Genomic DNA, 27,354 nt, shown 5'->3' with positions numbered 1-27,354 from the left:
TCTTAGGCGCAGTACTCAGATTGATGACGGCCTCTTCCCTGGCAGGTGTCCACCCTCCGCCAGTAACAATCAACAAATGGGTGTCAGAGCCCAGGACTCCTGTCTGCCCTCCCCTCTCCCAGCGACAACTCGGCGTCATTCCTTCGCCGGCTCCCAGACGGCCAGACGACCATTACAACGCACTGTATCCAGGAGCTATTCCGCTGGACTCACTGACCCCTTCTGTCGGGTGTACACCCCCCTCCCCCACATTGGATTACACTCCATTTAATCATTGAATTGCTAAATTGTATCATGTTTAGTCAGGGCTGTACTTGTTTATACTAAATATACTGGCTTTATACATCATAGGGGAACATTTGTATTGTTGTATCATTTGGAGGAATTCTTATATTATATTATATCTTAAATTAAATGGATAGATCATGGTGTAGATGCAGAGGAAAATAATTCAGAATGAACCTTATTTAGGAAGGCGTTGTGCACAGCATTGTATGTGTGATCTCACAGAGCAAAGACGCAACGCATGGCTTCCTCTACGAGTCCGTGGTTTCCCCTAAGAACCTCACGCCGTTTTGGGTGAGGTTCCGGCGCTCTTAGAGCTGCCTTCCATTGATGCCCCTTGACGTGATCCGTCAGCAGGCATAACCCCTGCTGATGTCACTCTCCCTCGAAGACATTCCTCAGACACCGCTTCTTCATGTTGATCCCACAACCGAGAGCGTGCTGCATTTGTCACGGTCGCTTGTCTCCCCCCTTCAACGGGAGGGCTGTTTGATATGGATGCTGCTCTGTCGACCGCAGGGATGTGACAGGGGGTGCTGTCTTGGAGCTGGGGTCAGATAGCCTGTCTCCAACGGTGGAATATGCAGCGATGGCTTGCTAGGTCAGCTTGTAAAAGCGAAACAAAAAAAAGAAGAAAAATAAAGAAGGAACTTTTTTTTGTTTAGGGATACAATTCAAGATAACGCTGAGATTTAGGATTTCTTTGACTTGCGGTTTTTGAATCGCTCAGGACTTTAATGCTTACAGCAGGCGTAGTAGTTCAACAATCAGTGCAGTTCTGTAGCGAGGCTGCTAACTGCTAACTAATATACATTAGTAAACTACGTAGCCTCAAGGAGAACTGGATATTTACAATTATGAGATACAGGAATAACAACATCTCCATCACGCATGTACATGTTGGCTCTGGAAATCTGCAGTGCGGCTAGCTAAGCAGCGGCTCTATAGGACCAAAGGACGTGGGATGCGGCCTGGCACTGAACTTGCATCTCAACAGGAGGCGTGTGGATTATAGTGTCCATTTGGACAACAGCGTAGCCCGCAGCTTGGACTGACATTCAACACCTCGGCCTGGTGCACCTGCTCCAGCCAACCAGAATTGCACAAACCCACTTAGAGCTGTTAAGTGCTGTTTAGCATTAACGTACAACTCAATATAAAGCTTATTATGTGATACCATTATACTGATAGCATACCCCATAGCATACATCATTTATTCATTTAAGATCAATTGCAGATTTATGTTGAGGTTCCAATGTTTTCATTTTTGTTATATTATATTCTAATCTATCTATTATATTCTGTAATAATCTATTACTTTCCTTTCTGTAACATTACATTCTATTTCATTCCATTTCATTATATTGTATTAGGCTACATTATTTTCCATTCCATCCAATTCAATTCATTCCATATCATTCTATTCTAATCTATCTATCGTCATCTATCGTCATTCTATGTTTATCTATGCTGTCTATGTCGTCCATGTTGTTCGTGTTTTTGTGTTTATTCTGAACTGCTGGTGTGAGATGGAGCAGTGGCCAGGCCTCAGTGTGGTTCTGGTGGCTGGTCATGGGGTGCCGCGTTGGGCCTTGGGGCTGAGGGGCTGTGGGGGGCGGCAGCCGGGCTTGCGTTTGATCCTGGTCGGGGTACATCCATTCTCACTGGGTGACCGCTGCGGTCCATCTGGCAAAGGGTTTTAATCAACCCACCCGTTACCCAGTGCCCCCACCCCATAGGCATCCGCACGCACACACACACACACACACACACACACACACATATGCACACATGAACACACACACACACCCACACAAACACATACACACACACACACACACACACACAAACACACACACACACACACACACACACACATACGTACATACGCACTCACACACGTACATACACACACACAAACGCACGCACGCACGCATGCACGCACGCACGCACGCACACACACACACACACACACACACACACATACACACACATATACATACACTTACACATAGAAACAGACACACACACACAAATACACAGACACATACACACACAGTGTAATATTTAGTATTAGCACTGCTAACACTATTATTTGTTTATTTTTTGCAGTTATGTTTTGCTGAACTGTGGAATAAAGTAGTAACTCAAATATGAATTGTCCTCAAAAGCCAAAAGAAGCTTTACTAAATATTCAGGCCAAATGTTTCCAGAAAAAGAAAAAAAACGAACCTCGGGCTTCTGTGATAAAGAACAACTTTTTGTCAAATAAAATGCAGCCGTTCGCAGGCCTGCCCCGCAGCACGCTGGACAGAAACATGCACATGCTGCACAAATCATGCTCTCTAAATGTCACTTCATGCTTAACCGCTCTTCCCCGTGCTTGAGGAGAGCGAGTAGGCAGCGCACGTCCGCACGACATATGAATAACTCCATCGGCTCACGCTCTTAAATGCCTACACGCTCCGAGACTTGTTTCAATTTAATTGTGTTGTCAAATCATTTAGCAGTTTGAAGAAAAAGGGAAAAGTTATAATTTCCTTCACACCGAAATTATTTCGTCTTCTATGAATTATTCATTCTAACATTTCGCTCAACAGTTTTAAATAAGATAGCCTGCTGCTTGACTTTCGTAAATATGAACTTTAGACTGCTCTTCCAAAGTATCAACAGAGTGGCTCACATAGGTCCGGACTTTAACACCCACACACCCACACATGCACACACACATGCACACGGACATACACACGCACACGTGTACACGCACCCGCACACACTTACACAGACACAAACACACACACACACACACACACACACACACACACACACACACACACACACACACACACACAACCACACACGCACACACAACCACACAATAAATTAAGCCAGGACAGGTTACCCTTAATATTCCAGCGATAAAAAAAGAGCTGTTGATTGGTAGCCTAAGCCTGACAAAAAATGTACATATATTTCTGCTGCTGTATACTATATTACACAGTCAGTAATGTACCAGCTCAGGCCACACTCTTGTTAGAATATATGCATTTTTAATAGGATTGTAGAGGTAGAGGTCTATTGATGACTACTGCTAATGCATTTTACAGAGCGCTGAAAACACCTACCACCCAAAAAGTGAACACCTAGTATAGTCACAGAGTGGGACTAAAATACCTGCAGTATTTTCATTAGCTTTTGAGCTCGATTTAGCCCTACCATGCATGTATTGTTTTGTACGCAACCAATCAATTGCTTGGAAAAATCCATCCCAACTCAAGAATACATTTAAGAGCACTTAAGCGGTATATTTTAGCCCAAGGACTGACGGTATCATGGCGGAGCTAATGCGGGGAAGCGGTAACTTTGTTTGGTCACTCCTCCATGCTAATGCACATAAGCCAGCGATACATCATTTATTCACGGCAACGGTAGACACTCTGCCTCCCTAGCAATTAACCAATCAATAAAAAGGCATCGGCTTTTAAACTTCCATTCTGAGAGGAGGAAAAAAAACAGCGCTGTTCGTCAACATGTCGAGATGCTAGCCGCACGCAATCACTCAAGTATCAGCGGCGTTTGTCACCTCAAGTTTAGTACCGAGCGATAAACTGCCCTCCTGCCTCCGTTCTGTGTTCTTAAAATGGCTGCCGTCATATTGCTGGATACTAGTCTTATGTGCATTTATTTTAAATCCTTTATTCACGTTAAACCTAAAATGGGAATATTGGTTACACTGGAGGTGGTTGATGCTGTAACAGTATTGAGGCATTGATGCGTTTTATGACAATCACACATGGTCATATAAGAATATCATTGACTAATAGGCTACATATATTTAGGGTTGATGTGGTTTTCCCCTTTGAATGGGCTGTAAACCTTTTGTAAACCTTTTAATCAAACATTACAAATTGCACAGGTTATTTTATTTATTTATTAAGGACGCTGTATTTCCCAAATGACCCAAATGACATTTACATTTCACAAAATAATAAAACCTGTGAAATTATACGCTGGTTTTCTGCATCATTTAATTAGTATCTTACATGAAATTAGTTTTCCATTTTGGAGACGGAAATAATACAATTACTGCTACCCATATTTACCCTGTGCCCTCTTTCCATGTATTGTATCAAAACATTGTTTCAAATGAAATGAAACCATGTCAAAGAAAAGTAATTATTTTATCTCGGAAATTAAATGGCTTGCTCTAATAACCAAAATAAAAGCTATCTTGGGGAATAATAACTGAACGTAACCACAAGCAGCGAAGCCTAAATATAAATTTATGCCGCGTACGGCCATCATAGACATCCCATACGTTACCGTAAGGGGTTTTAATAGTTCATTTAATTAACTTGGGTCTAGGCTTATCCCCACTGCTACTTTAATTGAATTACCGTTATTTGTGTTTGCTGCAGAAACATCAAGGGCTTCTCCGAGAACCGGCCGCAAACCCGGTGAGGGCGGTATGCCGGACTGCAACCCCCTCAGCCGCATCATTTACTGGTACACAGGTGAAATTACAGGTCATTATTTCCGGGTCAAAGTGTCTGAACACAAGACGCTGACCTTCGTCTGGGCGTGGGCGTGTGTTGTTTGGTGCTCGCCCCCCCCCCCCCCCCCCCCCCCCCCCCCGGGGACAGACTGCTGTTTATGGATCACATCCATCTGCCAGCCTTGAGTGTGTTCCCTTTTATCGGAGCCCGTGGTAGTAAAAAAAAGAACGCATGATGCACTGAAAAACCCAGTGTGCAAAAAAGAGCGCACATGTATGAAAAACCAGACATTACAGAAGGTAGGATTACAGGACTGCTAATGTAAATATAGAGAAAAGAAGGGGAGGACAGACTGAAAAACGGATGCAGATAGACAGATGGACATGGTTCACCTCACTCTGCATTTGTGTGTGTCCGTGTGTGTGTGTTTTAGTGTGTGTGTGCGTGGGTGGGTGTGGGCGTGGGTGTGTGTGTGTGTGTGTGTGTGTGTGTGTGTGTCCGCCTGCAGACACCTGCTCCACTCTGCAGTGACGGCTCCCAGCGGGACGCAGGCTCAGGCTCAGCTGCTGAACACTAGGCTCTCCCTGCAGCACTGGTGGCCCGACACATACACACACACACACGTGCACACACACACACACACACACTCACATACAGACACACAGACACACCCTCACACACACACACACACGGACACACACTTACGCAGACACACACACGCACACATGCACAAATGCACGCTCGCACAAACGCACACAAACGTACACGGACACACACCCTCACACACACACATACGGACACACCCATGAATGCACACACTTGCTTCCAAATCTACAGCCCCCTGGCCGGCCTTACAGTGTCTATCAGCCGCTGTGACACACACACACACACACACACACACACACACACACACACACACACACACACACACACACACACACACACACACACACACACACACACACACACACGTGACAAGAACACACACACATAGATACACACACACACACACACACACACACACACACACACACACACACGTGACAAGAACACACACACATAGACACACACATATATTCAGGAGCATTGACAGCCTGACAGCAATTTTAATGCAACAACTTTTTGTTTGTTGTGATGCTGCTGTGTATTTGCTTTCCTCTTTAACGTAATTGAATGTGCAGTCCGCCATTTGAGACAAATTATAGGTTGGGCTGGACAGGACATTGTCCATGGGCCGTCATAATGCAGGCTATGCAATATGGCATTATGCGAGATAGTTAAATGGACACAAATTGAAATGACACAAATTATGGCCTTATCTGCAGTCAACACGTTGACATTGCATTAAGGTGACAGACAGACAGACACAGACACGCACAATATATATGTAATGTCGTTGTAGATGTAATGTATCTTCTCCCAATCTTGGTCGGCCTTTGCTGGTATTTTCTCCATTTTTATATTGTGTCTAAATATGAATCACGTAAGTCAATAATTTGAGACGCATCGTAATTTACTGCTATCTGCTGTGTAACAAGGAACTAACGGAATCACGGCAGTATTAATCAACCGCCATTGTGTTCAAGAGAATTATGGTTCCATCTCCGTGCGGCGTCTCAGTGTTTCCCACATATCTCTCCTACCCTCTCTTTTTCTCAGTGGGAGCAGATTTTCCTTTCTGCTATCCTCGAGTGAGCTGCTGCACCTGTTTGTGCCTTGATGACGGCAGGGTTGTGGACCATAAATGAACTAATTTCCTGGTTATAGAGAGCACTGCAATCAAAGAAGAGGGGAAACGCAGCAAGCGGCAGATGGAGGGAGCTAATGATTGTTGTGAAAGAGAGATGACCTCCAACAATCTACTCGCTCTGCCAGGGCAGGCTTCAGATTTTGCTCGAGAATGTGTCAGACTGTTAGCCTGCTCCCAATGAGGATTTGAAAAAAAAAAGATACAAATATATCTATACATATTTATGCCGACGATGTGGATGACGAGGAAGGACATCTTGAATGATGTTCAAGGAAATGGAAAAAAACCAAGAACAGACTGGAAATACCCAACGCTGAATATTATTACAGGGAACAGCAGGTGCATGTGCCAGGATATCAGTAAATCTTTTTCCCCTCTCCTTTTTTTTAAATGAACGTCATTCAGTGGCGCAGAACGGTGCAGTGCAGGTTGTATGATACAAACCAACAACTCTTTTTCGCCGCTCACACCAGCTGTGTGCCCTTTTAATTTTATCTTTTTCTATTTCAGGGCGCGCGGCTGCAACCGCGCGGTTGCCTTTTAACTGTTGGTTGCCGTGGAACTGCAGAGCCTCATTCACAGCGCAGAAATATCATTTCAGATCTCAATCTATTGCTCTTTTACCTGCTCCCCCAAGAACTATATCCATTATCAGATTGATCAATAGTTCCCTAGTCAATTTTTGATGTTCCATTTGAGCAGGAAAAAAAACTAATCTGAAACACTCAGGGTTCATGGCATCAGCAACACACACACACACACACACACACACACACACACACACACACACACACACACACACACACACACACACACACACACACACACACACACACACACACACACACACACACACAACCACACACACAGACACACAAACAGACAATTATTGTTGCCTGAAAACAGCCATGTATGTATAGACTGCATTCACATGTGTTATATACAGACACGCCCATAAGCACACACACACACACACACATACACACACACACACACACACGCACACACACACACACACACACACACACACACACACACACACACACACACACACACACACACACACACACACACACACACACACACACACACACACACACACACACACAAGCATACACACAAACACAGTTTAATGCAAGATAGCAGCAAACCTGACTGCAAGAGTAGGTGACAGGATGAGGCCATTTAGCTATTTATTCATTTATTCACAGTGACCAATCATACAGCAAGCCCTCCATTAACAATTGCCTGCTCATATAAATTATTCACCATATTTAAGATATTTCAAACAAACTTTCAATGTAAAGACATGGACCATACTGGTTGAACACTAAACAGAGGCAGGAAATATAACATACTGAGAAACTCATACTGCGATGCACTATACACTAATAATATAGGAAGGGGGATGTTTTAATCCTATGTTAAAACTGAAGTTGTTTTGAAGGTAGAAAATTGTTAGCCACTTTTGAGGCTCTACACACCAAAGCCATTAGAATCTTCCAGCACATTTATCTAATGTATGCAAATGATCTAGCTGTGCTTAATGAAGGCACCATTAATCACCATAACGATGGTCTGTTTTAAACAGAGTAATCACGCACACATATGCACACACACGCACGAACACACACACACGCACACAGACAGACACACGCACACACAGACACGGGGACACACAGACGCGCATGTATGCTCACACGAATGCACACACGCACAAACACACACACTCACACACGCACACACACACACACACACACACACACACACACACACACACACACACACACACACACACACACACACACACACACACACACACACACACACACACACACACACACAGAAGTGGATATGCCTGATCATAAACCGTCACCCACGCTACAAATGAAAAGACAAAACAAAGACGGTGTTGCTAAGATGTTTTCCAAGAACTACAAGCAATAATTCACAAGCTGAATTACAGTTTTTATGGCTTATTAGGAAAGTGAAAATATACGTTTGTGATTTTTCTGATTGATTTACTTTGTTAGTTATATTCAATATGCCTATGCCTTACCATGAAATTAATACGACTATAAATCACATGGCGCGTGACAAGCTATTGATCACGAGCTCAGCAACATGGATTACATTCTGCACCTTTAATGTCAATCATATTAACATATGAATGCAAAGAAAAAAGCATTGTAGCAGTCATATTTATGTAACAAAGAATTCCCTGGCAATTGGTCCAATAAACCCTCGACGGAAACTCAACATGACAGGAGGATACAAAGCATATATATTGTGAATCGACATATGGGCTGAGGGAAATCATTTAGCATGGGGGATTTGTTTTTACCCATAACACGTAAACACCGGGCACGCTCCGAGAACGCCTTGGAACACTACGACACATCCGTGGAGCCCAGTTCCTCTCGGAGTGTCTTTCAATCCCATACCCGCCTGCTGCCCTTACAACCGTACACCCCTCCACCCCTGTACCCATATACGCGTACACCCTCTCCCCCTCTCCTCCCTCTCTTCCTATACTGCCTCTCCACCCTGCTTCTTCTCCTTCCTCTCCCCCTCTCCTTGCTCTCCTCCCTCCCTCCTTCTCCTCCCTCTCTCCTTCACCTCCCTCTCCTCCCTCTCTCCCTCTCCTCCCTCTCCTCCCTCTCCTCCCTCTCTCCCTCTCCTCCCTCTCCTCCCTCTCTCCCTCTCCTTCCTCTCCTCCCTCTCTCCCTCTCCTCCCTCTCTCCCTCTCCTCCCTCTCCTCCCTCTCTTCCCTTTTCCTTCTCCTCCCTCTCTCCTTCTCCTCCTTCTCTCCCCTCTCTTCCTCCCCCCCTCCTCCCTCTATTCCTCTCCCCCTCTCCTCTCCTGCCTCTCCTTTCTCTCTCCCTCTCTCCCTCTCTCCCTCTCCTTCCTCTCCTCCCTCTATTCCCTGCTCCATCTCCTTCCTCTCTCCCTCTCCTCCTTCTCTCCACTCTCTTCCTCCCCCCTCTCTCCCTCTCACCCTCTCCTCCCTCTATCCCTCTCCCCCTCTCCTCTCCTACCTTTCCCCCCTCTCTCCGCCCTGCGTAAGCATCCACAGGACAGGTACCCCCGGGCTCCGTCAGCACCATGACAGCGGTTACGAAGGCTTCCAACAGGCTCTGGGGTTGGGGTGGGTTGGCTATGGGCTGGGTGGAGGGGGGTGGGGGGGGGGGGGGACCTGAGCCACAAGCCCCACCAAGCAAGAGCCCCCCAACAGCCGATTAGACTCCCACAGCTTCATGTCGCTCTAACGCAGCGAGGCGAGGATTTTCTCCCAACTTTTTTTTTTTTTTGCCTAAACGCTCAGGGTTTTTCTCATGCCCACTTTTTTTTTTGTTGCCTCTCACTCTCTCTCGCTCTCCCCCTCGCCCGCCTCCCTTTTCCCTTGAACTCTGCTTTGCTATGTAAATGGCACCGTGGTGTTGACTCAAGAACAGAATACACTACTGACTATCGCCGGCACTTCCGCTGCCTCTTCCCTCGCTAATAATTCAATCATGCTCATTTCACTGTTAGCATTGAAGCCATTGATTACATAGTAGGCCATCATAGGTCTCAGTGTACAAGCCATTAGAAAATAATTATGACTTACAAGAGTCGACACAATTATTGCATGCATCCATACTTCAAAACGGCCAGTTTTATAGATTCATTTATCCCGAACAAAACAGTCGTTATCATCAACGCGCTCTCTTGACAGCGAACTGAATAAAAAACATATTATAAACACGCACACACACAAACGCACACATCAACGGCATCACACATGCATACACACACAAAACAATTCCCGTTCCCCTGATAGCAAACTGACTGGCAGAGGCTAAAGACAGAGTAGGCGGCCGTAATTGAACGTACATAACAATGCAAATATTTACCAAAAGCAATCCAATCGGGAATACGATGTGTATACCAACAATTGATTTGCTTTCTTTTTCCCCTCTCTCTCTCGCTGTCTCTCTCTCTCTCTCTCTCTCTCTTGCCTCGCACCCGCATACACACACACACACACACAGACACGTACACCCACACATGTACACCCCTGCAGCTCCTACTAGCACATGCACCACGTACACACTCGGCAGGGGCTGCCTATCCCCCCCGATCTATCCTCCAGCGAAGCCCTCCCTTTTCTTATACCCCCATCAAGCCGGTGTGGTCATTAAAAATGAATGGAAATATATTGGTCTGTCTATCCTCTTACCAGGGGTGACCTGTAGCCCAGCTGGGCTGGCGTCGACAGGGGATCCCTGGGAAATAGCGGCGAGTGCGTCTCGGGGACGGAGCCCGCGCCACTGGCTGCTAGTCCCGAGAGCTGCCCGTACCTCGCCATCATCTTGAGATGCTGCTAGCAGAACACACACGCTCATACACAAGACACAGGAGGAGAGGGGAGGGGAGGGTGTCAGGGAGGGAGGGAGGGAGGGAGGGAGGGAGGTAGGGAGGGAGGGAGGGAGAAGAGGGGAGGAGGGCGGAGGGGATGGAGGTTGGAGGAGGAGGAGGAGGAGAGCGGAAGAGAACAGATAACAGCAGGTAGGAAGGACAGAGAGAGAGGGAGAGAGAGGGGGAAAGAGAGAAAGAGAGAGAGATAGATAGAGGCAGAGAGGGGTAGCGAGAGAATGGTAAAGGACAGCGGCGGGAATGGGGCGAAGAGGAGGAGGAGGAGGAGGAGGAGAAGTGGGGGGGGGGAGGACAGGAAGAAAGAAGAGGTAGAGGGGGGATTACAGAACAGTGTGCTCTCTCACACAAATGCGTGTGTGTGTGTATCCTCGCACACGCGTACACAAATTCAGAGTCACGCCTACAAGCGCACACGGACACGCACACATGTGCTCATGTATGCACACATACGAGTCTAGCCCCAGGTGGGCAAAAATTTCACGAGCAAAGCCGAGGTTTTTGATGGCTACCATGCTTTTTTTTGGGGGGGGGGGGGGATTTTTTTTGTTGTCGTAAATTAGACGGCGTAAAGTAGTATGCATCACATGGGAACAGCCCCGGTCCTAGCTCTCCGTTTGTTACTGCAAGCCGGGATGAGAGTGAGTAGCGAGTAGCAATCCCTTATTCTCCATACTGACCGCCATGCCGAGGGGAGAATACTACAGTGTCGCTGTTATCAATCATTGCCTCTGTCCCTCTGAATATGAGCATACAAAAATGTACAGACACGCACAAACACACACACACTATAGCACACATGACAAAATGGTTGGCAGCAGACGGGGAAAAAACAGGTGAGGTGAAGAGAATTGACAAAATTGGGTGTCGTTACCTCATTGCTCAACAACGCTGCGTTGAGTGTTCGGCTAATTTCGAACATCTTCAGATTCAGTGCTTTTTTTTGCTCTTTCACGTTCCTTGTTCTCTCTGGTTTCTGCCAGTGGTCTCCCCTTCAGTTCTTTCCTCCTTTGCCTCACGGATTGGGAGTCAGTCCCCGGAAAAAAAAAACACAAAAAAGCGAAGAAACAAACAAATAAAGAAAAATAAAAAATAAAAAAAAGGAAAGCAGCAGTTGAAGAAGTGCGGGGTAAAGGTAGTGGGGTGATACAAAATCCTCAGGTTTAGATTTTCAGGTTTCTGGATGTTTCAGGTTTCTCTTTCCTCTTTGATTTCTCTCTCTCTCCCCTCTCTCTCTGATAGTGGACCTTGCTTGACTGTGGTGGCAGTAGTGGTGGCGTACGAGCCCAGGGTGTCCGCGCACGTCTGAGGAGTCAATATGTTTCTCTCTCTCTCTCGCTCTCGCTCTCTCTCGCTCTCTCTCTCTTTTTTCCCTCCCAAATCTCCCCAGAGTCAGCACATTAAAACAGGCAGTCAGGCGGTCGGTTGCTTGGGCTGGCAGGCTGGCTGGCTCCCTTATCTGTCCCCCGCACACTGGCTCACACAATACACTCCGAACCTCACACTGCTCACTGGCAGATTAGCCTGTCCCAAAACATAGCTCTTAGTTTAAACTCCCCCCTCTCTCTCTCTTTCTCCCTCTCTCTCTCTCTCTCTCTCTCTCTCTCTCTCTCTCTCTCTCTCTCTCTCTCTCTCTCTCTCTCTCTCTCTCTCTCTCTCTCTCTCCTCTCCCTCCCTCTCTCTCTCTCTCTCTCTCTCTCTCTCTCCCTCTCTCTCTCCCTCTCTCTCTCTCTCTCTCTCTCTCTCTCTCTCTCTCTCTCTCTCTCTCACATACTCTGCCTATCGCTCTCTACACCTACCCCCTTGCTCACGCATTGATGCAGCTACAGTTCACCGTGCTACCACAAGGTGGGCAGACTGTTGTAGCGACAGCGACACCACCATCGCCCACAACTACGACCATTCTCCTCCATCACACTCATATTTCTTTCTCCTCTCTCCACTTCTCCTGTTCATTTCCGTCCGTTAAATGAATAAAATGTATTACTATCAGGTGGGGTGAGACAACAGGTAGATGCTTCACACCGTTCGGCTATCTGACCCTGGCTTTGAGATCACAGAGAGCGAGAGAGAGAGAGAGACACTGAGAGAGAGAGAGAGAGAGAGAGAGAGAGAGAGAGAGAGAGAGAGAGAGAGAGAGAGAGAGAGAGAGAGAGAGAGAGAGAGAGAGAGAGAGAGAGTAGGATAAAGGTATCGGGGTAGAGGTGAAGGATCAATTCTGCCTGGCTCCCTTATCTAATTACAGCTCTTACAAAACCAGCTGGTGGATTCAACTGACAAGGACTGTCAAGGACTTTCAGATAGAAAGATTTGGAAGCCAAAAAAAGAGAAAGAAAGCATGCATTCAGCAACTCCCAAGAGGTCTCAGGGTAAAGATGCTGTACACATACAAAAAAAAAAAAAAAATCTCCATTCAGAGACCTACATGTTCGTTGGATCAAGGGTACCTGAGAGACAGCTGGCTGCTTGGAGGAGTAAGGAGGAGGAGGAGGATGAGGAGAAGGAGGAGGAGGAGGAGGAGGAGGAGGAGGAGGGCTGGGCTGGTGCAAGCACCAAGGTCAGGTGGTCGGCGTGTTGTCAGCAGCCACGGTCGGGGCGTGGTGCCCAGATGACGAGGCAGGACTCTCGGCCGGCCTGGCACGAGGAGTTCCCAACCAGGGAAACAAACTGAGAAGAAAACAAAAGGAAAATACAGCAGAATCTGAGGTGAGGGAGAACAAGTGATCGGGACGTGAGCCTTGTACATTGTCGATGTCAATATGCAATATCAAATTCGGCGATATGCAGAGCAAGGGTATCCAATGTGTACTTTATCGGTTGTAATTTAATAACGTAGAAAGTTCATCAATAGAGGCGCTCCTTAAAAATAGCAGTAAAAATATAAACTGGTTCTAGGATGAATCAGGGAATCGTTATTTAATAAACGAAGCTAATGGACACAATTTTGCATTACTGGTGGTTCAGTGGCATTGATAGGGCTTTGTCCCCAGTGGTTTGGATGTGCTTTTCCTCCCTTGGCCCAGAGAGGGGAGAGTGGCCAGTTAATAGCAGCCTATTGACACCGGACCATCTGCTGAGGTGGACCATCGCCAGCAGAGCTCAAAGCTGGGGGAGAGGGCGGTTTGAAAAAAAATACATGTGTGTGTGTGTGTGTGTGTGTGTGTGTGTGTGTGTGTGTGTGTGTGTGTGTGTGTGTGTGTGTGTGTGTGTGTGTGTGTGTGTGTGTGTGTGTGAGAGAGTGAGAGAGAGAGAGCTTGAGAGGGAGAGAGAGAGAGAGAGAGAGAGAGAGAGAGAGAGAGAGAGAGAGAGAGAGAGAGAGAGAGAGAGAGAGAGAGAGAGAGAGAGAGAGAGAGAGAGAGAGAGAGAGAAAGAGAGCGAGAGATGGGAGATGGGAGAGCAAGAATAGTGTAATAGATTGATGGCAACGGTTAAAGTCGCAGTGGGCACTTCAACTAGCTCCTAGCCTAAAAATACCTGGAGAGATTTGTGGTCAAAGCTGAACGATATTGATTTTAATAATATTGAAACATATTATTGATTTCAATAATATTGAAATCCCTATTCTCCCCCCCAGATCACTGTTCTGAATTGTCTATATTCTGAATGTCTCCCACATACCAACAGGGACAGGATTAATCTTCAACATTTAAATGTGTGTAAGATTGAGTGACTTTAAATAATTGTATTTCCCATCGTAGAATATGAAAACCTTGAATGCTTCATTTACATTCAACACATACATTGGCTCGTTTCATGGTGTTTATCCGCTCACACTATCCATTTGACAAAAATGACAAGAAATGATACCATCTCCCCAATTGTTTTGGAGATAAATGTGTTACACAAGGATACGTCTTTTCAGCAAGACTCAAGTACGACTGCGTTGTATAATATTTGAACTCACACAAAAGAGCGACTAGCCACATCCCTGTTCTGCAAAGTCCCCTGTGCTCTTGGGGGGGGGGGGGGGGGGGGGGGGGGGGGGGGGGGGGTGTCAGGCAGTGCCTTGGGGCTGGGAGGGGGGCGGGGGGGGGGGGGGGGATGCTGGTGGTAGGGGGGAGCTGTCAGTTGGATCATCCAGAGTGAGGGCTGATTCCTCCGTCAGCTGCCTCTCAAGCCTTCCTCCCTGACCCTCCCCTAACTCCCCAGAGCCCCCTGATTGCTGTCACCATAGTGATGCTCTGTGTCCCGCTGCCCAGTACTATCCACCGGCCGTGCGCCCCACCCACCCCTCCACACACACGCACACACACACACGCACACACACACACACACGCACAAACGTGGGAGCACACACATGTACGGGCACACACACACACACACACACACACACACACACACACGCACAAACGTGGGAGCACACACATGTACGGGCACACACACACACACACACACACACACACACACACACACACACACACACACACACACACACACACACACACACTGACACACACACACACACACACACACACACACACACACACACACACACACACAATCACATGGAAACACATACTGTCACACACACACACACACACACACACACACACACACACCCACCCACACAGACAGACACACACAGACACACACAAACACACATATACACACACACAGACGCACCACCTGTCTCTGGCTTCCCATTGCTTGTCTTGATTTTTGCATGACTTCCTAAATCGCGGATGTGGGACTGCAACTATGAGGGGACGACCCATAAAACGTCTGGGATAAAAAGGGTTTCCCTGTATCTACCATGCCATACAAATAAACACACACCCCTTGACATTAACAAATGCAGCCATGCACACAAATACAGACACAGATACACATGCACATGCACACATCCTCCGCTGCCCATTCAAACATAATAACACAACAACAAAGAGTTATATAAAGAAATATTCTATGACTGTTCCACAGCCATGGACTATTCCATGGTGCACACAGTCGAGGTGCCGTCGCTAGCGACGAGAGACAACCTTTTTGATCACTTTTACAGTTAAGAAGAAGGAGCGTCTTTCGAAAACACTTAAAAGGGCAGTTGGACGATATTCTCTGTAAGACTAGCACTCCTCTATCCCCAAGAGGTTCACGGCCATGTTCTGCTAGAAAGCATGCGTTGTAGTGTGTCCTACCATCACTAAACCACACACGCACACGCTAAAAATAGACCCATGCTCTCAACTTGTGCTATACCTTACTGTCATAGTTACATTCAAACATGACAGGGTAGTTTATAGCGTAGCCCATATGTGTTCAGAATTCATTTGAGGTCTTGAAAAACATCTGATTAGAAAAATAAAAAACAAACTCTCTTGAGAGGTAATTAAATTGTGAAGAATATCAGAAAGGACAATCCTATTCTTTCAAGGTCTTTTTTCCCCATTAAGTGATGCATTCATTAAATCGCTTTTTACTGTCCCTACAACATGTGCTGTACTTCAAACACGCACATTTCAAATACTGTGACGTTTTTTGTATTTGTTGGCCTGAATGATAATCAGTACAATATGAGCACACTCAACAACACAGCGCACACTATTATCAACTTAAAAAAACAAACAAATAATATTGCAACGTTTTGGAATATATAGTTAAATGATTTGCAAAGGTAGTAAAGTAGTAATAGGTTTTTCTAGCCATAACATCACGCATTAAAGCTCATCTTTTTGGACTCCGGGTCAGGTAACCATGTTATCTCCGATTGGTAAGTGTCAGGAACAACTTCAGACGACCATTCCACCACGTCGCTGCATTCTCTCAATTAAATCACTCGCTAGAAACAAGGGAAACATGTAGCATATCCAATTCATTTCTCTTGCCCTACTCCCCCCCATAATTCAATTTCAATCATCCCCCTGCTTGAAAATGACTGATTGTACCACCATGCAGCTCTTTAATTGGCCCAGAGTTAAGGGAATGATATAGCATGAAGGACGGCTATTCAATTTTCAATTTCGGGCAAAATATTACGGAGAAGCACAGGATAGTCGTCCTGTCATCTGAGAAATAATCAGGCTGACCTATCTGTTCAGCGCCCTGTTGATGCCCACCATCAAATACAGATCACACTCACACAAAAACCATTGACCTTCCCCTGGTCAAATTCATTTGCCCTCACTTGAAACCAGCGTCTAGACCTAGAAATGGGCAGCATTTGTTGCCTGTGTTCCTCTTGGTTCAGGACTTGTGGTCGTTCGTTTAATACCTTTAATCAGGTGCAGCCCCTGTAATGGAAAATGAATCAGAGCCAAGCTTGATTGGCCCTGATGACATCTACTATGCAGCAACTGTCGAAAAATCCTCTAGCTTTAATCAATCTGCTGGATAATTCCAGACGCCCATGCTACCTGCTGTGATGGGCAGTCCTCCTCCTCTGAAATTGCTATTGTGACCACGGCAGTGAGGCTGAATATGTGGGAAGCAATGTGCGTGCATACTATTGTTGTGGTGGATACACTTCAGTATTCACTGGACCTAAATACATCTCTCTCTTTATTTTTTACCTATGACTGCTTCATTGTTTGTATCCCATTATATTCATTCATTGAATTGATTGTTTGTAATCCGACTCAATTCGGAAAATTTGGATTAAATTTAAGTCAATTTAATTTAGTTATTGACAACAGGACTGTGAGCTTTATCTTTGAAAGCCTTTCTTTTAATTTAATTTAAAATCTCTTATTTTAGGTTAGACATATAATTTCCGTTTTCTAGCATTGTAAAAAATAAATTGTAATAATATTATGTTTTATAACAATATGCAGCATTTACTATATTGTATTTCATATTATTCCTTGGTGCTGATGCAAATCGATGCGTGCCTCACCTCACGTCACGCAAGTGTGTTCCCACGTTGCCCTGGTAACACTCAGCGTCCTCTGCGCGCGGGGCACATACGGAGAGGAAGATGGAGGAGAATGTTATGAAAGACGTCGAGACTGGTGTGTAAATGTAGCTGTTAGCAAGCGTTCTCCTCGTTTCATCTAACAAGTCGAACGCAAGGAATAGCATCCGCCTCTCTCACCTAGAAATCATCTTCTATAATGTTGCATGCCAGGATAGTAACGCCAGCGTGTGCTCTGCTAGCATGCTAGCATGCAGGTGCATGGATGTAAACAACAGCTATCTCAATAATGTGTTATGAGTTAGCTTGGTTGCTACTGACAACAAAGTGATTCTACTCATTGTTGTGGATACACGTAGTTGACAAGCATTCCGAGCCTCAAATGATATTACAACATTGTGATACATACGCTAGAGAATGATTTTAAAGGTTTACTCGGATGGTGTTCGGCAAATGATAACACGGGGGGTTGTCTCCTATCGATTCTTGCCCTAACTTGTACATTTGCAAACGTTGGTTTGACGCATTTTAGCCGTGACCAATTTGCGTATTTAATGCTGCCTCATTTGCCATCAACCGAATTCAAGACAACGATGGGACAGTCATTTAAATTCAGTCTAACTTACATCAATACAATAAAACTAATTGCATTTTAGCAGCAACCTAAATTATTTTGTGTAGCAATTAGGACAATTTAAGGGATACTTTATTATTCACATGCATGGTATGAATTGCATTGAGTTATTAATCATCATTAAATCATACTGGTTATGCAAGGTTTCTTTTTCAAAACAATTTTTGATTATTATGTTTATGAGATGATGAAAAGCTGAAGTCACAAGTCAGAATACATCTCTGCTGCAATGTTCAAGTAAAGTTTTCATGTAAAAACATTGTGATACTGTCTGTCACTTGTCATCTCAGTAAGTCAAGTCAAGTGCAGTAGTCAAATGTTTCTGATTTAGATTGAATCTTGTTTATCAAAACAAAACAAATGAGATTATATTCATCTAGACTGTCACATCATCACACTCAACCCTTATAACATGTGCTGATTTATAAATTATTCGTAGTTAAAGTGTATGTGTCATAATATAAACCTGTACTGAAAATACTACCAATATGTCACAACAAGTAAATTAATAAAAAATTATAACACCCACCGAAACAAAGGAATACATTTAAACCCGAAATTGCTTTGCCCAAGTGGTTGACAAACATTGGTTGCTGTGAATTCTCCAGGTAGTGAGGCCGGTGGAGAGGATGCCTTGGTGGGCAACGTCAACAAGCTGACGGTCACCCCACCAGGGTACCCTGGGGCCCAGCGGAAAGGACACCTCGTCTTCGATGCTTGCTTCGAGAGCGGTGAGTAATTGTGATGACCGCTTTGATTCACAGTCCAAGTTGGAAACTAGTAGCCCGTATGGTAAATGGTAAATGGACTCCATTTACCATTCATTATTACCATTCATTCAGCTTTTCCAGGCAGTGGTCACTCAAAGCGCTTTACAACATTCACCCATTCATGCACACATTCACCCATCGACAGCGGTGTCAAATTTGCATGGTTTTAGCTTCAGAGGATCACAAAACTCACATAATCGAGTTTTCGATTTTTATTTTTTTATTAAACGTTTTATAGAAAGTTGGATACATATCTGTACATTATTTTAGATTTGAACATTTTCTTTTTGACCATATTGTGTATTTCTTTAACGCGAAATTTCGAAGTGCTCAGTTGCTAAGTGTTTTTGGGAGAGACATGCTGTATAAATACATCATGTTTTCAAATTAAAAAATAATCGCTTGAATAATCGTGATTTCATTATTGACCAAAATAATCGTGATTATGATTTTTTTCCATAATCGAGCAGCCCTACGCTGTACCTACTGAGCCACATGCCGCAAATGTATTTTAGACTACCTTATCTCGCAACCAATTAAAACTCACACAACATGGATCGGCTATTTGGTCGGTCATTTGAGGTATTATGGCATAATGTAGGGGTCAGGATAGTGTTTGACTCCCGGGAAAATGCTACCGGTTTCCATCTTGTCCACATTTTCCTTGTAAGCATCCCTGAGCATGATGCAAAATTTCTGATCTTAAGAACATCTGGACAGTAGCTTCTTATTAAAGCTTCTGCTAAATTATAAATACTGTGCTTAATTTGTGTAATTTTAAAGTCACACTTAAATGTACTAGTCTTTTGTGACAAAAAAGTGATTCTTTCATGATGAACAATGAAGTAGTCTACAATATGGATCTTATTAGTGAATATTCAAACCTGGCCTTGAACAGTAAATATATTAAGCCACAGCACAAAATGAGAAGTAAACATATTAGCTCCATATAAGTGATTGCTCACCATCGTTCTTGTTGAAGAGAGGCAGGGTATCGAGATCATTTGTTTGAGTGTGCTTTGTTATGGACCTTTGTTATTTTTCTGCCTGTTGATCGGCACTGCAACGAAAATAAAGTGCTTCTTTAATAGCAACAGGGTCAAGTGGGCACATAAATACACATCTATACAATACACACACACACACACACACACACACACACATGCTCCTACACACACTCACGCTGGCATACACATCAATATTACACATACATACTCACACAAATACACACACCGGCAGACATACACACACACACACACACACACACACACACACACACACACACACGCACACGCACACGCACACGCACAGAGACACACACACACACACACACACACACACACACACACACACACACACACACACACACACACACACACACAATAACACACACACTCACTAAAACACAAGAGTGATTTCGAGAATCAGCAGGTCTCCATGGGACTGAATCTCAGCGTTAAGATTAGGTTCAGATGAGACTCAGATTTCATATTTCTGACAGACAGGCTCATTTTTTGAGCTTCTGCAGACTGAGCCTTAACTTTACCTCATCTATTTCTGATGTTTTTGGCTCAGCTGTCACGGAATGTTCTACTCTAAAGTGGATTTTTTCAATTTTTCTCTCCCTTCATAGTATAGTTCATAACGTTGACATCTTCTTTCCAATATGTTCTTTTATTCCTGCACCCATTTGATTAACTTGTATTGGACTGAATGTGCATCAAGCGCTCATTTATAGAATGCAAACATCGCAGTACAGACCTAGAAAGCCTAAAAGAACAGAAAGTAGACAAACATTAGTATCTAATTTACTTTGAAGTACATGACCCATGAAGGTGCTTATTTAACGATTTGGCCGAATGCAAAGTTGTAAACATTTACCATCCTTTTTTAAATTCTTTGCCGAGATATCAATGTTAAAATAATGGCGCTTGCCCTTGTTATAAATTGGCCCATTTTCCCAGATGACTTGGGGGCTGAGGTGCTCAGACATTGATTAATGGCTGCTCAGGTCCCACACTCAGATCGGCTAACATACCACTGTTACCGGCTCCGGATGCCCCCTCCCCCCTGACTGAATCATAGAATTGATATTAATATCTTTCCAGTAACTGCATTACATAAGTTGAAAAGGGGAGGCCAATTGACGTTCACTAGCTAATATCAAATGAATGTCATGTTGCAGTCACCAGCACCACACTGGTGTAATGGTTTCTTAGTAGATGGTGGCTGTTAATTGCTGTTTTAATTTCTGATGGAACTCTTGGTTTGTAATGACCATTGGTGGTTATTAACCTTATTGAATAATAACTATCTGCATAGGGATACACTTTAAGAATTTTACTTTTCTGGCACTATCAGTATTCTTGAAAATATACATAGGTCAATGGTCTATGTTAAATCAGCCTTCCGTTCAGTTATAAGCAGTAGTTCAATTATTACCCTTTTAAATCACATTTTGATTAACAAAACACTGCAGTAGTCAGGCCATGTTGTGTTGTCACTTACATGGCTCAATTGTGTTGACAATGCCTTTGTTCTCATATTGTGTGTCGTGTCTCTCATACCGTGTTGATTTCAAATTTGAAAACAGCACGACATTTAAGATACCCAAGCTTGACTTTTTTGTTTCGTAGACAAGAGTGTCCAGATCCATCCTTCACAGACAATCTGACGCCTCCCCCATCTCAGCAGTCCAATGCACATTGTGGCTGACAGAAGGGGAATTGGAAAAGACTCAAATACTATGGGCGTATGCCGCATGTGTTAGGCTGTGCGGTGCAGGCATGTATAATCCTTCAATTGCCTGGAATGGCCCTCAGTGACAGCGTGTCCATTTTACCTTTTCCAAAACGAAAATGTAAAACACAATATAATGGTGTTCTCAGAAAGAACTATCAGTCTTAACACATCACACACCCAGATGGCATGTTTTCTTATTGAGCAGACATTTAGGCCCAATCCCATTTCTACCCCTTACTCCTTCCCCTTACCCCTCCCCCTTGTTTTGAAGGGGTAAGGGGAAGGGGTAAGGGGTAGAAATGGGATTGGGCCTTATATTCTCCTCCTTTTCCCGAATGTTCAAACTTTATTCCTTGGATATCCGCATAATGAAACCGAATTGGTTTATTAGACAAGAATGGTTACGTCAACTGTTTATCAAGGGTGTAAAGAAGCTCATTTACATTTAGATTAGATGCGATTCACTTTCTTGTCAGCCCTATGCAGTTTGAGTCATGGTCACCTATATCTTTTCATAGGTGGTTCAACTTACTCGTGGAGTCATTCTCAGCTGCCAATAACTATTAATCGGGCCTCTAGTTGACAATAAGGGAACGTCCTTGCCCTTGATGGCTCTGAATACCCAGAGTTTCTTCAAAGATCGACACCTAGCATTGTTGCAGACAGTGGAGTGCATAAAGCAGCAGTAGCAGTTTTTAGAAGCTACAATATGCAAAACATATCTTATTCTTATTCAGGATACCTGGGATACTGTTGGTCACAGAAAATCATTGTAGGAATTTCTAATCTGGATATAGAAAGCCAGAGTCTATTGTCGTACATTGTGTCAAGGGACACAATATATAACGTGCAAATGATAAGCTGAATTGTAACTTGGGTATGAATTCAAATAATGCTGTTATCTGCTCTAAGTCCTGGTTGGGTCAAAATGATATTGTTCTTTCTAAATTCTTTTGTGAATGGATCTGCCCTCGTGATGTGCGGCCTCACTGCAAAGCATTACCAGCCCTCTGTGTGTGTGCAGAGGATGACACTGGCGCCTGCGTTCTGTTTTACTGCTCCTCTGGACCATACACCACAAGTAATTAAGCAGCAATTGATTAGCTGGTCTTTTGTCTGCTGACAATGGTCCGCATGGTTAAAGGACCACTCCCCGTCCCCCTCCCCTCGGGTGAGAGATGTTTAATGGGGTTCATTGATAAGCCTTTTCTACAGCACAACTTATAGACTAAATGTATTAACTGCGGCGTGAATCGACTGCATCTGCATCCGTGCAGTCAATTCATTCACAGCGGCACTCGGTGAGAGATGGAGGGGAAAGAGCTGACCGATACTTTATGGGGGATAGCTTCTATTAGGGCCTCGATGTATTCTACTGTACTTCACTGTGCTCTTCGGCCTGAGGCACAATTTCAACTTTCTGATACCACTGTTTTCCCGTCATCAAATCCACCTTTTCAATCTTGACGACTGGAGGAAACATCCTTAAAATAAGCAGATAATGTAAATGAATTGCTCGGTAATGCATATTAGGCCTGTATCTAAATCATTACTATTTTCTCAAATAATGTTATTGCTTTCCAACATCACATTATTTAAAATACATTAATGCAACACACAGTAACAGCCTGTTGTACATTACAAATCTCACTCTTTAGTCCCTGTGGACAATGTTTGAAACCATTAAGCCATAGATATTAGTCCTTGATGGTTTGGTTTGATGCACTTTGTCTGTTTTCTTATCAGCTATATTTTTATCACGGTGACTGTGACTATGACTCATTCCATAATAAAATGGTTAAGATGTAATTTATTAATACAATATCATCAGTGGAAGATGAAGTAAAACTAATGTCTCCCTTAATGTCTGCTGATACTGTAGCATTCCCTCCAAACTGCATGTTTGTGCCCATGACATTAGACTATTTGCGAGAGCATTCCACGGCTTTGCTTTGCTGATTCAAAATCGCCCCACAGTGATGATAACAGATGAATAATTGTTTCCCCCCCCCCTATTGCCAAGAGAATGGAGAAATAGTCAAAAAATAAAAAGGCATCCAATAAAAAAAATAAACAATTCTAGTGAGAGATGACTAATGAGGATAAATGTAGCTTAAACAGCGGCGCTAGAAAATAGCTCCAATGTTTGTTGCTGATGAACGTTTAATTGTTGTTCTCTGCTCTTTCCATTACTAAGCAGTGCACCAAATCCATGCAGCCTTATCTTCCCCAAGAAATGTTTTGCCATTTGCAATTGTGAGGCCCTTCTGAGGCATGGCTGATTGGAGTTAGAGCTGGAGAAAATTTCACAGAAAGAAAAAGAGAAGAGAGGGAGATATTGAGTGAGAGAGAGAGCGTATGTATGAGAGAGAGGGAGGGACAGAGTATGTATAGAGAGAGAGAGAGAGAGAGAGAGAGAGAGAGAGAGAGACAGTGAGACAGAGAGAGAGAGAGAGAGTCAGGGAACAACAGAAGAGTGGAAGGGCATGGCGGGGTTGGTGCAGCCTTCGTTGTCACAAGTTATTTGTATAATCTGAAATGCCAATGAATCAGGATAGTTGAGTGTCCATTGATTAAAGAAGAGGAACACATTGTAATCATCACACCAGCTGCTCAGAAGGAGTGGTGTGACGGGACCTGCTCGCCGCGGAACAGAGCTTCTGGCTTTTGCATCATCTCTGATGTGCTCACGGTGGAGACCAACAGGTAATTACAAATTAGTAAACACACAAAATAAAACAGCACTGATGGATAAAAAGAAAATGGTGGGCTTTGTTTTTTTTGCTTTTGCTTTGACTCAAAACAAAAAACAGAATGAAGGGAACGTTTTGTCCACTAATCTCACCGCACCCGAACATGGCAATTAAAATAAAAACACCCGCGCCACACCGCACGTTTTTTCTTTGCCGCTCTGCCGTTTCCGTTACGTTCGGGTGAAGTCTACTTACCTCGGATAGATCTCGCTCTTTGTTTTTTTTTTTGGGGGGGGGGGGTTTCTGCAAGAGAACATCAATTGGTCTGAGAGAGGGGGAGCCCGTCTGACGTCTGATGTATTGAGTGGCAATACCAGTCTCTTTGTCTCTCTTACGTGTCCTTGGCACCCGAGAAGCTTCACTGCCCAAATCACTAAATAGCCTCTTCAGTCTCTTTTCTCCTTTTCCTCCTCTGTTCTTCCTTTAAGACAGAAGCCGAGTAAGGAGATGAATTCAGGTTGTCTGGTGGGAGGGTGGGTGGGGGGGGGGGGGGAGAGCGTTGGCAGGACTATTGTTATGATTTATTCTATTTATCGGTCATTTGTATCCATAAGTGATTAGTCTTTATTATGGAAGTGTTTTTCCTTATACTGGTTGTCTTTTCCCTCCGGCTACGCGAGGCGTATTTTATTCCTGTCTCTGCACCATTTCATGCTGTGTGAGCTGGGATGTGTTATATTGGTTTGACCCTGAGGGAAGCGTCACAATGTGGGGTTGGCTCTGCATACAGAGGCACGCCGTTCTCTCCAGCCTTTTTGCTTCGAGCCAGACTCATTTAAAACTACAAAGGACGGTCTTCAAGACATGGACTTTTAAACCCTCAAATGGTCAGCAACTTTTTGCTGGATCAATAGCCCGCCACGGTGCCACGCCATGGTTCTGGGTTATTGTTCTTTTCCACCGTGCATCTTCTTCCTCCTCATTTGCATGTCCAGGCAGGACAAACACCACCAAACGACGGTCCATCTGAGAGCCATAATATTTGCAGACAACATCCTTCTGGGTTTATCGCACGAGAACGTAGCGTTGTCCCAAAAGCATGACCATGAAGGGTGGTATGGGAGAGCCGTCCGTGAAATGCAGAGCAAATGCAGCAAAGCGATAATCCTGTCTGATATTCGCGCCTGTCAAACTAATCAGTTTGCGAGCTCATGGGCTCGTTTGCTCTGGTCTGGGATGCCTCCTCTGCCAGGAAGCAGTTCAAACAGCCTCAATGTTTTGTAAGTTAATTGTTGATGGCGAAGATACAAGCCATGCATGCGGACCAGCTGGCTCCTCTTCTTCTCAAAATGTCAACCAATATAAGCCCAAGATAACTGCATTTATTTGGGAAATTTGAATATAAACTGAGCGTAAGGAGTTGCAATGGGGATTTGTAAAAGGTTTATGGGAAACATTTTTGGTTACAGGAAATAAGATGTAGCCTTAATGTGACTCAGGATCTAATCGACGGTTATATTGTCAATTATTTGTCAAGGAAAGTTTTAATTTGAAAGAAATACCTTTTTACTTATGGTTTTTAGATTCGAGCCTTGGGCTGTTGTCTGGTCTGCCAGACCAGGAAGCATATTCTTGAACATCAACAAGTCGATGGCTCCAGGCCAACATTTGGCAAGGTAAAACACCCAAGACCAAAACAGTATATTTTGTCTCCATGATTCTAGAATCTCCTAAGCGTAAATGACTGTGACATGATTTCTGTGTTGCACGATTGGTGCTTGCACACGAGGCTTCAATGATGGAGTAATTCATTTCCAGGCAATACTGACGCCATAAACACAGTTTCAGAGCAGTCGTGTCATTTTTCATCCCAGGCAAGGGGGTGCAGTTTGGGAAAACGGTGAGGATTTGTAACGCTTTACCAGTTCATGTTTTTTAAGCTGCCTGTGTTTATTCTGCTGATTTATTTAGAAAGCCTTTTTCTTCCAGATGAGCTTCATTGATGTGCCAGGGTATGTTTGATTTGACAAATTCATGTACAGAATATGCTTATAAAGTGAAGGGCGAAATACTGACAGAAAACGGAACAGAGTACACTTTGGTCTGAATCCAAGCAACTGCTGTGATTACTGCCTGCAGTAACAACATTGAAATGCACTCCTCCGGTGGGCTCTCTCTTGAACAATTGGTACTGGTGATACTGAAAACCTGTTGTATTTTGTAGTACTTTATAGTATTTTAGTATGTAATCGCAATCGTTTGTATTGTAACATGTTGCAACAATATGACACAATATAATATCATTGTGATACACAGCAATTTTAATGGTCGAACAGAAACTTCTCATCTTCAATAGCCATGAGCACTGGATATTGGGCGCTTATGAGCTCCCATTAAACTAAAGCAGAGGCTAAGTTCAAATTGGTGTTTTAGCTTTAAATCCATTTGAAGCTAACTCACACAGACATATTTACTACATTCTTTATAACAGATACATGTGAATTGTATTAGATGAAGTGACTTATAATAACTGCAAGGCCGACCGAATGATACTGAACTCAGGGCTGTTCCACTCTCGTCTATTCTGGTTTATACTTGGACCTCAGGCTGTCTGGTAACCGGCTCTAACTTCATATGTTTTCCAGGCAATTTATTGCCAGCTTCATTAAATGTTGCGCTTTTGGATCGATATCTGATCCATCAATCTGTTCACTTGGGTTA

General features: G+C 44.1%; 2 protein-coding genes across 11 annotated transcripts in view; one reads left to right on the top strand and one right to left on the bottom strand.

Moving 5' to 3' along the window:
* The window catches only part of elavl4 (ELAV like neuron-specific RNA binding protein 4), a 73,292-nt gene extending 60,798 nt beyond the window's left edge, over positions 1–12,494 (bottom strand). For 2 of the 10 annotated variants that reach the window (XM_030372992.1, XM_030372997.1), the window contains exons 1-2: positions 11,822–12,488; positions 10,754–10,897 (exon numbers count right to left, since the gene is read on the bottom strand). In XM_030372992.1, coding sequence (XP_030228852.1) covers positions 10,754–10,897; positions 11,822–11,869 — 192 coding nt within the window. In that variant the 5' untranslated portion in view covers positions 11,870–12,488. Of the gene's footprint in view, positions 1–10,753; positions 10,898–11,821 lie in introns of all 10 variants that reach the window. The other 8 variants (XM_030373000.1, XM_030373001.1, XM_030372999.1 and 5 more) reach the window with 8 other exon arrangements.
* A 5,308-nt stretch (positions 12,495–17,802) lies between these two features.
* Positions 17,803–27,354, top strand: part of agbl4 (AGBL carboxypeptidase 4) — a gene marked incomplete in the record, with an annotated part of 238,584 nt that continues 229,032 nt past the window's right edge. Inside the window, 2 exon segments of the mRNA XM_030372609.1 lie at positions 17,803–17,891; positions 19,037–19,159. Coding sequence (XP_030228469.1) covers positions 17,858–17,891; positions 19,037–19,159 — 157 coding nt within the window.

The sequence above is a fragment of the Gadus morhua genome, chromosome 12 (genome assembly GCF_902167405.1).
Source record: "Gadus morhua chromosome 12, gadMor3.0, whole genome shotgun sequence".
In the NCBI taxonomy this organism is placed as follows: Eukaryota; Metazoa; Chordata; class Actinopteri; order Gadiformes; family Gadidae; genus Gadus; species Gadus morhua.
The sequence above is the reverse complement of the archived record's forward strand: the minus strand, read 5'-3'. Positions and strand labels throughout refer to the sequence as shown.